Consider the following 12,758-nt stretch of genomic DNA (forward strand, 5'->3'; position numbering starts at 1 on the left):
TTCGGGCGTATGATCTGGGTGGTATACAAGAAATGTAACAAATAGCAACTAAAATCATAAGTTGAGTACCACCCAAATCATAAGTCTGAAATACTTCCGATGCTCATCAAAATCCAAAGCTCATATGGTGCCAAGCAAAAGGAAATCAAAATCCAAATCTCATATGATGCCAAGCAATAGGTAGTGGTTATATTGTAAAGTGTCTATCCTTTTTATAAAAGTGTCCATACTTTTTTCACTGTGGAAAACATTAATTTAAGGTTATCTTTTGAGTGAGTTTTAAGATATTAATTTAGTAATTATAGGCGTCTAATGATTTATTTTTTACGTTACGGTATATATTATTATTAAATTAAAAATTCTAAATAATATTTTATAAAATATCAAAACAATCAAATAATTTTTTGTGCAAATGAAATTATTAAATCAATATTGTAGGTGGAAAACATGAAACACTGTTAAAGTATCGATCCTTTTTATAAAAAGTATGGACACTTTCAATATAATATAATGTAATAGGTAAATTTGCAATGCTATCGGTATAAATATACCGGTTTACTTATAAAATAGGTAAATATAAGCGCTACCTATTACATTATATAAGCGCTACCTAGTATGTTATTGTACTTTATAATATTTCCGGTTAAATAATATAACATAACCGGTCTAAATTTTAACCGGTCACTTGTTTAACCGGTCACGCCGTATATTAGCCGTTTTTTAGGCGCCGCACCGCAGAACGACCCCCATTATTCCATCATTTCGCTTTCATTACTTACAATATAAAAATTTATTATTGCAATATTTGGAGACGAAGTTAAGAAGGGAATCCCTAGGTAAAAGCATGTCGGTCGCCTAGTAAATATTAATCAAACATTCCAAAACTATAAACAAGGGTTTAGATCAGTTTAGTTTTTTTAATTGGTGAATTCTACTTGGAGAATACAGACGAAAAGATTATGTTAGAAAAGATGGATCGTTTTTTAGAAATATGCAAGTAAAAGGGTACATTAAGTCCCTATATTTTCAAAAAGAAAATTGATATAACACTAGTATTATTTAATATAATTTTTAATTAATGTTAGTGCAAGTTCTTCGCCATTAGCATATTTTAAGTCAACTATAAATCTCTACAAAAATCATCTTTATAATCATTTTTCTTCTCTTCGACAATTGCTCATGTAATCAAAATTGATTATACATACTTCTAACAACAGTTACAAACAATATTTCCTTCGTGACAAATTTGAGAAAATATCTACGTTACTTAGAATTAACGGAATGGTTAGTTAATGATAAAATATTAATAAAATTATGACTTTTTTTCTCTTAACCTGGAGGACTAGTTTGAAAAAAATAATACAAAAGTTACATTTGCGATGCTCTCCTTTCCTGACATCCAAATATACCAACCAAGTATCTTCTTCTTCTTCTTCTTCTTTTAGATCGTTTTCACTTTGATTATTAAACTTTTAAAATTTAGAATACAATTATTAAAATTTTAATTCACTTTCATTAAAATTACTATCGTTAAAAAATGATGGTGTGACACATTAAAATTGTCTTTCAAAATAATTATAATTTTCAAATTAACAATCATCGTAAACATTAAGTTTTTGATAAGTAGAGTGATCACTGATTAACCCCAACAGTGGGAATGTTTCATTTAGCTAGAAAATTAATATAATTTAGTTACAAGTTGATTTGATGGTTGATAATAACTGATCTAAAAGTTCTTTTATGAGTTTGAACCAAAGGAAAGAAATAAAAAAAATAAGAGAAACTATTCAATGATCTTTTCGACCGTAGAAATAACTGAATGATGACAAGGAGGTAGAAATCCAATTGAAACTCTAATTTTTTGAACTACCACTATTAAAAGTTGGATTAGCATGGAACCAAATTATGGTAACATTTTGCTCAAGCAAAGCCATCCCATTGTTGAGATTAATTAATGGCTATTTAATTTTTTTTTATAGAAAAATCAACCTTTGGGATGATATCAATTTGAAATATTTTAAAAAATGAATATTTTAAAATGCCAATGGTAACAATTGTTATAAAAACGAATCAAAATTTTAATAATTATAATACAAATATAAATTCACCGGTCATAGTAAAAATGTTTTAAAAGTTCAATGACTGTCAATATAATTTACCCTTTAAGGAATTAACATTTCACAAATGAAATAAGATAGTAAGAGAAACTATCACTATTAACACTTCAACCCTAATCAAGTTAAAAAAGTACAAAGACACTAATGTCACATCTTGATGATTATTATTATACTCATTCTAACTCAAAGGCATTATAGAAAACATAATAACATATCATCTTATTATCTAATGGATCCACATAATTAGTCATGGAGTAAAATTATTACACTTGTAGTGATTGAAATTCGAATCTTGTACTATATATTTAATCTAATCTTTATACAATGAAAAAATCATCAAATGCATGAACTAAAAGATTTAGGTAATAAATGAATTGTTGTTATTCCTTAAGGTCTAGGATTCGAGCACTAGAAATGTCAAGAGTGTGAATGTTCTATGTTAAACAATTTAAGGCTATCTTTAAAGAGACACTACCTTATACTTATCCTGATAAATATAAAATCATCAAATACTCGAAGGGAAAAATCAAGTATCATAGACCATCAATTTCGAGCCTAGTCCAAACACACAAAATTCATAATTTTACATATTGGCACTATAGATGGACATGGGTCGGGTTAGGTTGAATTTTCGGTATATTTATTAAAAATAATTTTTTATTTAATAAAAATAGAGATTTGATTGAAAGAAAATAATATATAGAGGGGTACTATTGTAATTATCCATAAATATAAAAAGTAAAATTATAATTTTTCGGGTTGGGTTGTGTATTTTTCATCCTAAACTAGAATTTGATCCGACCCGAACATAATTTTAAAAAACCTGATCCGACTCGACCCGAATCCGATTTAGAAAAAAATTGACCTGATCTAATCGGGTTGGCTCCTATGACCATCCCTAACGTATATGCAGTTGGGGTCAGGGTCCAACTAAATGGACCGAACCGAATAAGATTTGATGGTATCTTTCGACTGTGTAATTAAGGTTTATTTTACATCTTGATAAATAAAATAAAAGGAAATGGTTTATCCGGGCACTATTTCAAAGTTGAAAGTATAAGTCATTACTATTTGTTCATATATCAATTGTGCATTTTACCAAAGTAGTCCCCCGGCGACAGCTAGCCTGCCGTGATATATAATTAATTAAAGTAGGTCCACGGTAGATTACCCACAGTAATTATTGCATGGCTGATTTAATTTTGTACAAAGGACCACAGTTGGGAAATTAAATATTTGAAGATTTTGTACCTAGGACAAAATATATATTAACTTGTTTTCATGGGAGGAGGACGTGGTCGCCATTATTTTTATTAAAGGGTATTAACCACTGAAAATTTAGAGGTCGTGGGATCGAGTCTCACGGTGGGTAATTCATAATTTGGAGGTCTTTAACGGAAACTGTTCTCAACCTGGCGTTGGGAGCAGCCTACTATCCTACCTCCCCTTATCCCATTACATATGGGAATAAGAATCAGTTAATTTAACCACTGAAAATGAAAATGAAAATGCCACCAAATTGGGTGAAAATGTTTACACATAAAATTGGAGTGGTTGTACCAATACTATACACGCAAAGTTTTGATGGTTTTACGAGAGAGTAATAAACAAGTTTGTTGATCAATTACTTAATACACAACGATGTTAACAATGAAGTAGATGGCCTACTAACCCCTAACCGCAATATTAAGTGCAAAACTTATATGTAATTCGCACTATGCATGGAAGGATAGAGTCCAAAGAAAATCATTATCAACAGCAAACAATAACTATATTTGGTTAAAATTAAAATAATTAAATTGTTTTTCACTTACCCGTGGATCCTATGTAACTTGAGCAGCAGTAAACTTTCTCGCACCTCTTTTAACGGTGGAATTTGTATATATAGAGATTGCTGAGCCCTCTCCAACGCCACTAGGCTGACCTTTGAGGCTTTGATTCTATAACCAATTCATGGAGTTGGATCTTGAGAACCCTTTGTTAAACTTCAACTCTTCCCTCTTCCTGCTTGAATCCGATCACATGCCCACACAGAATTACATAAACACTCTGGACGCTTGTCATCTTCATATTTCGCTCAGACGAGAAGCTATCTCTTCAATCTCACTGGTATAAGTATTCAAATGGAGTAACTAAATAGTCATGTTGCTGTGTGTTCATTTCCGCTGATGCTGGATTTGCTTTCTGGTTAATTTCAGTTTTCTTGCAAGCTCGGTTCCTTTCCATCGTACCTTGCTATCAATTATCTTGACCGATTCTTATCAAGCCATGGAAAACTGGTTCTACAGCAGCCTAGGACATGGGTTTTGAGACTTGTTTCAATCTCTTGTGTCTCTTTAGCTGCAAAGATGACCAAACCAGAGCTCGGTCTCGTCGACTTTCAGGTAGGTGGAGGCTTCGTGTCTGATGCACAGACAGTAGAGCGAATGGAATACTTGATCTTGGGAGCATTAAAATGGCGAATGCGTTCGATTACTCCATTCTCTTTCCTCTCCTTTTTCATTTCATTGTTCAAGCTCAAAGAAGTTGCAGTAAGTCAAGCTGAAGCCATTAAAGCTCGTGCTGTTGAACTCATCTTCAAAGCTCAAATCGGTATGTTTGTCAGCTTCACTAAATATGACACAATCTATACTTATACTTAGCCATTGGGTGTAATTAACAGATACAAAGCTTTTGGAGTTCAAGCCATCGATAGTTGCAGCATCGGCACTTCTCTCTGCTTGCCATGAACTCTTTCCCTTGCAATTCCCCAGCTTTAGAAAAGCAATTTCCAAGTGTTTATATGTGAATGAGGTAAATAATATAGTTTTCCATTAAATATTGCTTTGAACATGAATATCACGAGTTTTTTCCCCAATGGGTTAACAGCAAATTGGCTGCAGGAAAACGTGATAAAATGCTTCAATTCGGTGCAAAAGATAGCCAAGGAGGGCTACGAATCAATACTAGACATGGTTTCGAACTCCAACACGCCAGTCAATGTGCTTGACCGGCATGTTTCCTGTTCGGGAAATGAAACGTGCTCCGCCAGTGCAACGGCCGTAACTTCCATAACACAGAGAGACACTAAGAGAAGAAAAATTAATGATTACGGAACCATTATCAAATGCTCCACTTCTCTCAGGTCCAAATCAAAAGTTTTAATCCATAGACCATTGTAAGAGTGACAAATAACCATGGCACCCAGGGATTGACGGAGGGGTGTTGGGGTGCGGGCGCACCTTTAAAATTTTCAAATTCCTTTATATTTTAGATTTTTTATTGATTATTTAATTTCTCACCCCTAAAAATTTATAACTCCCCACCTCTAATTTTTTTTATCATAACTTCATAAGTTCCCATCTCCTAACATAAATTTTTGCATACATCCTGGAAAGCTGGTTGTGCTCTTGGAGGTCTGCATGAAACGGACTTCGTCTCCAATCTCGTTTGTCGTAAATTATTATATGTATTTCTTTAATCACAAAAAACGAAGAAATTGTTTCAATTATTGTATCTGAAAGAAGGTTCGTGGAATGTGTTCTGTTCACTGGCTGGGGCCTAGTGCAATGTTAACGACGGTGATTAACTGCAAAATTCCAAACCTCTGCAATCGACATGCTGCGTACGGTCACATGGAAGCCGAGAGAGATGAGGGAAACTCTAAAGGGCACATTAATTATTCATATTGATAAAGCTTACCATAATAAATGAGCAACATTTCGCCGACGGCTTCCCACGGTTGGTCCTTGGTGTTGAATCCCCGACGCCTAGGGCTGTAAATGAGACGAAACAGATCGCGAGCTACTCAAAATCGACTCGGTCAAGGCTCGATAAATACTCGGATCGAATGGACTCGACTCGAATTCTTAACGAGCCGAAACGAGCTACTTGATACTCGACTCGAAAAGCTCGTGAGCAGCTCGAAAATATAATATATTAAGAATTTATTTTTTTAAAATAAATTATTAATAATATTAATATTTATGTGTTGATTTTTTTAAATACAATAAGGCTTTCATGTATTTAAGATTCAGGTTCGAGTTTGAGTTTGAGGATTCAATCTTGTTAAGTTTAAGAATTTTTTTTCATTTCGAGCGTTTTCGAGCTGCTCACGAGTTTCAGTTCAGGATTTCGAGTTCGAGTTCGAGTCAAGCTTAAAAATTTTATGCTCGCGAGTTTTCGAATCGAGTCGAGCTCCATTTCAGAGTTTTCAAATCGAGTCGAGCTCAGCAATATTCAAGCTCGACTCGGCTCGTTTACACCCCTACCGACGCCTAGGGTTTTCCTTCGTATTGTTATCATTGAGTTGATAGTCAATCATTTCTCTTAGATTTTATGTTAGAAGAGGAATTTTAAAAATTTTAAGAGAGACAAAAATATATTACCATAAGAAAATATATTAAATATATTATTCCATTAGTCACTCAATTATCGAGTCTGTTCCTTTTTAGTCACTAAACTAAAATTCTTGTAAATTAAATTACTAAAGTTACAAATTAGTTATGTTTATTAACAGGCTGTTAAGATGATAGTAAAATTGTTGATGTGAATGTTTATAAATTAACATAATAATATATGCACTGTAACAAGTTGATCTTAATTTCAAATAATTTAACAAGCTTAACTCTTCATGTTTATAAATTTTAACAATTTGGTCCAAAAAACTCCTTCACACTTGTAAGTTTTATCAATTTAGTCTGAATTTAATCGTTTTCTCTCAAATTAACCGTTAATGCTATCAGCTCATATAAAAAAAAATGTATTTTACCATGTTAATGGATATTCATTTTCCATGGTTGTTGGTTTTCTGGTTAGGCTAATGAGATTCAAGGCAAGGGTTTTGTTCTTTTTGGGGAACGGGTGTTCGATGGGAGTTATATGTAATAACCATAATATGTAAATGTTGGAGATTAAATATATTATTATAATATAAAAAACAACCAAAACCGTTGGATGAGAGCGTTGAATAATCAAATGAATACATGTATCACATGCAAATAGACCAAAATTTCTATTTATTCTTAATTTTCATGCTAGGTAGACAGGTAGTTATAATATTGCATTTCGTTACACAGGAAATAATATAAAAAATTAATTATTTTATGAATTTTCAAATAATTTATTAGAATATGAAAATAATATTTATTTAAAATAAATATTTATTTAAAATAAATATTTATTTATTTTCTTTATTTAGATTAAAGTCTATAAATAATTAAAATTTATCACGTGAAAATAATTTATTGTTAACTTTTTTTATTAATTTATGATGATTAAGAGTGGTAGTATCTATTATAAAGACTCTCAACCATTTAACAATTAACTTTTAAATATCCTACAGTCGTTGATGCTCGAATTCGTGACCTCTAGAAATAGTAATTATTCCTTTAACCACTGAAATCAACTAGTTGATGCAATACACAAGGAAAAAAAAATATTCTTATAAGAAACTAGCATTAGTGTTTTTGTTTTTCTCTCTATTCATTAGGGTTGAAACTTGAAACTAATATCTTATTTAAAAGAATATTTATTGTTTTGTGAATCGATTTATTCAGTTAGCATATTTGTTTATAATTTTAAAAATAGTATCTATAGACAACTTGTGGGTATGCAATTTTCTAATAATTGATCGTCTTCGAGACGTATTTTTGGGTTCATCCAACGGACAAGGTTGAATAAAATAGTAGATTTTATTAAGCAAATAAAACAGTAGTTATTTCGTGTTTGCTGTTATTTCTGTTATATGATTGTCTTATTCTGTTTAATGACATCTTTGAAAGTTTGAATATATATATATGGATCAATCATGACATTTTTATAAAAAAAATGATGATGTTATATTGCTTATGCATGCACGACGCTTGTATAAATTTAATACGAGATTCAACTGATTTTCTCCTAATTTATTTCCAATAATGGAATCACATATATATATATATATATATATTAAATCACATGCCATGAAAGTGATTAATTCGGTAAAACTAATGAAAAATAAATATTGGGAGAAAAAAAATTAAAGGTGCAAGGCTGTTATATCTGTATTTTGAGGTATAGGTTATTCACCTTAATTTATGGTAATTTATTAATTTGGGGTAAGTGGAGAATAATATATATTCAAAGATAGTTCTCATTCATTTGACAATAAACGCTCACATGAGAACTCAAGTGATAATATAAAATTTTAAATAATAATTTTATGTAAGTAGAAAATAAATAATACCAAATAATAAAATTTTGACAAATCTTTAAGTTTAGATTTTATAAATAAGAAAAAAATATGAAGGAGTATAACTCACAATTAGCAATTTTATTAAATTTAATTTAAAATATAATTTAGATTTATTTAACTATAAGATAGAAGAACACTTAGATATTTGTTTTGTTTTGTTTTGTTTATTTCATTAGATTTTCATTATCCGATAAAGATAAAAAAAAAACACTCTTTACAACCCCAAACATGACTTCAAACAAAGACAGGCTAAGATAAACACCAAATAAACCTGGTTTTGTTTATGTCTTTAATCAGAGGTTGAAGCCTTCAAGATAGTTGAACCCGAAAGGGTATAAGATTTCACCATCAAGTAATGGAAACTCAGCCCACATATCACTCCACGTGTAAGAGCTATCGGAGAAGAAAGGTTCCGTCCAGAAACTTCCACTATCCGCCTCGTATGCTTCAAACAAATTGTCATCTGAAACTGAGTCTAATCTGCTGGATTCAACCGTGTTATTATCTGCAGTGATGGAGGAGTTTTGATCGCTCGAGGCTGGTTGTGGGGATGACATTGAGCTTTCAAGAATCAATGGAGGATTTGGGGAACTTATTACAAGACGATTGGCGTTGTTGTTTAGCTTTGTTCCTTCTTTCTCCGGAGCTCCATTCTTATCTTTCCCATCATTTGGTGTTGAAGTTGAAGAAGACTTTTGTTTGAACCGCTTCTTGAGAGTTGTGTGCCAATGGTTCTTCACTTCATTGTCTGTTCTTCCAGGTAACTCTGCAGCAATGGCAGACCATCTGCGCAGTAAAACCGCTAATTAAACCATTTAATTATGAAAAATGGTCCTTAACAAATACGAATTCATGACTCAAATGCATGTGATATGGTACCTGTTTCCCAGTGATTCATGTAATCTGATGATAGTCTCTTCTTCTTCCTTGCTGTAATTTCCTCTCTTGATGTTAGGTCTTAGATAATTCAACCATCTCAGCCTGCAACTCTTCCCGCACCTTGCCAGACCTGAAAACCCAAAGATTCACATAAACAAACAAACATCAAGTTATAATACTGCTGCAAAATAATATCATTAGCATTGATTAACAAGATGTGGCTAGCTTACCGGCAAACTTGGGAAGTTGACGCCAATTCCAGCAGCCATATCGGGTAACATAAGCCGTCAGTTTTCGATCTTCCTCGGGCGTCCAGGTTCCTTTCCTCAGTCCAGTTTTATCACAGCAAGGCGTCCTCACCATCTTTCCCCCCCCCCCTCTCTGTTGTTTTCTAACGATCTCCCTGGACACCAGTCACGAGTCTTCAAAGTGGCAGCTCTTTATATAATCTACCATCTTTAGACCAAAAGTGTTACACGTTTTCCGGTCTCATTTAATATTATGAACAAATGTTTTATGTTCACATCCATTTTCATTCCTATTTTGTAAACCAAAAATCGTTATATTATACGGAGACGGTCAAATTCCAGGAAACCGCTTTCTAGAGTCCACTCCATGGAATCAAACGTATTTGGCATGGACCCTTAATTCACGTAGCTGGACGAAACATGATTATGATGAAACACGTTAGAATCAAACGTGATGTCTGCAAAGTCAGATGAACTTTCAATTTTCATCCAGTAAAAATTCGAAAGTTCGTAAATATTTAAACAGCTGTAAGAAAATTAGGGTAATTCTGTGCTATTCTATTCATAGTCTACAGACAAAATACGGACAAGAAATAAAATCTGAAATATCTGGGAAAGTGAAAAAAACAAAAAATTATAAATCGTGTGGTGTAGATGAGTAGAGGCTGCCTTGAAAGAGTAGGACATTGAATGGATAAGCACGAGTATCGTGGCATTCAGTTATCACACAATACTTATACATCGTCCATACGGACGACGGGGACTTTCATGGCTGGTGCAAAGTGTATACACAGGGTAATAACTAATAAGATAGCGAAATAACATGTATAGAAATTTATAATTTTTTATTAAATTGATATCATAAATTAATCAGATATTACATACCTAAAATAATAATATAATTATATATATATATATAGGAATGATTATTATAATACATTTTTAATTATCTCTCTATTTTTAAATAAAAATAAGAAATTTTATTTATTTGTTTTAAATATGGCTTTAATTGAAAATTCAAATAAAGTTTTTTAACAATAGAAAGTCGTTAGTTTTATTAAAAGAGAAAATAACCTCATTGACCAAAAATGCCTTATAATATACGATTTTAACCAACTTTTTTTGGATTTGCCAAAATTACCAACTAAATCGCAATGCGATCGATAATTCGCAACGCGATCTCCGGTATCGCAAATAAGTTTCCAGATTCGCAACGCGAACTTGGACTATCGCAATGCGAACTTGGACTATCGCAATGCGAACTTGTAAATCACATTGCGATAGTCCAAAATCGCAACGACGGTATTGCATTTGTTTCTTAAGAATTTTCTCTAAAAAGATAGTATTCGCGCGGACGTGTCGAAGACACGTATTACCACGACCACTACCCGACCCGAGACGAGACGGCGGCGGCGGCGCGAGAGTCCCCCTTGTTCTCTATCACTCAACAAGGAATTGGGAAAGCCAAGCCTTAAATACAATTCCCAATAGTGTTTCCAATACTATGTGGGATTGAGCATTACCAACACTTATTTCCAATACAATGTGATTATTCAGGAAACAATTAACAATCATGCACCTTAAAACAACTAAATCAGCAACCAATTGCATTAGTATTATACGATTAAATATGTCATAATTAAATGTCAATCTACAATCAATCGCGATTATTGCAATTTTAAGCAAAACATTCAAAAATAATATCACTATTTAAGGCTCAATCCCACATAGTATTGGGAACAAGTGTTGGTAATGCTCAATCCCACATAGTGTTGGAAACACTATTGGGAATGGTATTTAAGGCTTGGCTTTCCCACTTCCTTGTTGAGTGATAGAGAACAAGGGGGACTCTCGCGCGCCGCCGCCGCCGCCGTCTCGTCTCGTCTCGTCTCGGGGTCGTGGTCGTGGTCGTGGTAATACGTGTCTTCGACACGTCCACGCGAATACTATCTTTTTAGAGAAAATTCTTAAGAAACAAATGCAATACCTTCGTAAATAGAGAATATTTAAAATTACAATGAAGATTTACAAGTATAATCGTAAACATAAGCTAATTATAATTAAGATATTTTCCTATAATCATTTACATAAAAACTAACCACCTAGATCACACAAGGACCAAAGAAGAAAAAGGTTAAAAAAAACTTAACCAACGCTCGAACAACAAAATAAACATATAAACAAATTTGTTTGTATCGACAAACAAACCACAAAAGAGATGAAACTATTAAAAGACCACTGACAAATTACAAATAAGAGTCAAATGATGTGAGAAAATTATTTACGAATGCAAAACGCGTATCCAAATCAATTCGAGGATCCAAAGCAGAACGATCAACATGATAATAAATAAGTGTTATCTTGATCAATCATGGCGATGTCAAATCCAACCCCGAGAAAAAAGATAAACGAAAATTACGGTCAAACGATCGAAAACTACCAAAAGGTAGAGAAAAACATGTCACAAAGACATAGATAAACGTGTCATAAAGTCATAAACAAACGTGTCATGAAGACATAATTGTTCTTTTTAAAAACTAAAAAAAGAAAAAGAAAATATAATCGATGATCAACGATCAACATTAAAATTAGTGTTGTTGTCGACTAAACAATATCGAAGAAGAAAAAGTTAATATGATATATAAAAATTTATACAAATTGTAAAGAGAGAAAGATGGAGAAAATTAAAATCAAATTTTAATTAGATAAGAAATCATTAAATATTAAATTAAATTTAAATCAAACAAAAACTTTAAAATTTCATATTAGATTTATGACTATTAAGATCGCCTCTAGCACATTCAGGATTCTTTCACCTGACATAATCCAATGAAAATAAGACGAAAAGCAAAAGTAAATAAAGAAAAGATAAATAAATGGATGTCCCTTGTTCCCATATGTAATGGGGTAAGGGGAGGTAAGATAGTAGGCTGCCCCAATAATAGGTTGAGAGCAGCTTCCGTAAGAGACCTTTAAATTATGAAATACCCTCCATGAGACTCAATCCTACGACCTCAAGGTTAAGAACCTTGTGCTCTACCAACTGAGCTGAATGGTCATTTCTAAATAAAGAAAAGATAGAATATTATAAAATAAAATAAATAAAGAGAAAAAAGTGGACTTGCGAGTTGCGACTGAAATTCTTGCTCCATGTGGCCAAAGTTTTAGGACTTTGAATAATAAATTATTTCATCATCTTGTTTTATCACGTTATTTATAATTTCAATAAATTATATTTATTAATTTTAAAATAATTTTTAATTAATTATCTATTCTTTATTTACACGTAAAAAATAAAAA

General features: G+C 32.2%; 2 protein-coding genes across 3 annotated transcripts; one reads left to right on the forward strand and one right to left on the reverse strand.

Annotated features, from left to right (window-relative positions):
• The first annotated feature begins 4,047 nt into the window (after positions 1 to 4,047).
• LOC120175569 (putative cyclin-D6-1) lies at positions 4,048 to 5,387 on the forward strand. The gene is made up of 4 exons (XM_039182164.1): positions 4,048 to 4,226; positions 4,316 to 4,709; positions 4,780 to 4,910; positions 5,000 to 5,387. The coding sequence occupies exons 1-4, from the start codon at positions 4,071 to 4,073 to the stop codon at positions 5,276 to 5,278; spliced, it is 960 nt and encodes a 319-aa protein (XP_039038095.1). The 5' UTR covers positions 4,048 to 4,070; the 3' UTR covers positions 5,279 to 5,387.
• Positions 5,388 to 8,607: 3,220 nt separating this feature from the next.
• Positions 8,608 to 9,654, reverse strand: LOC120175447 (transcription factor MYB4-like). 2 transcript variants are annotated; one of them, XM_039182077.1, is made up of 4 exons: positions 9,441 to 9,649; positions 9,211 to 9,340; positions 9,022 to 9,117; positions 8,608 to 8,991 (listed from the first exon to the last, which is right to left on the reverse strand). In XM_039182077.1, exons 1-4 carry the CDS (start codon positions 9,571 to 9,573, stop codon positions 8,625 to 8,627), a joined length of 726 nt encoding a protein of 241 aa, XP_039038008.1. In that variant the 5' UTR covers positions 9,574 to 9,649; the 3' UTR covers positions 8,608 to 8,624. The 2 variants fall into 2 exon arrangements, with proteins under 2 accessions (XP_039038008.1, XP_039038007.1); XM_039182076.1 differs by having other exon boundaries at positions 8,608 to 9,117; positions 9,441 to 9,654.
• Between the last annotated feature and the right edge of the window lie 3,104 nt (positions 9,655 to 12,758).

The sequence above is a fragment of the Hibiscus syriacus genome, unplaced genomic scaffold, assembly GCF_006381635.1.
Source record: "Hibiscus syriacus cultivar Baekdansim isolate YM2019G1 unplaced genomic scaffold, ASM638163v2 tig00112206_pilon, whole genome shotgun sequence".
NCBI lineage: Eukaryota > Viridiplantae > Streptophyta > Magnoliopsida > Malvales > Malvaceae > Hibiscus > Hibiscus syriacus.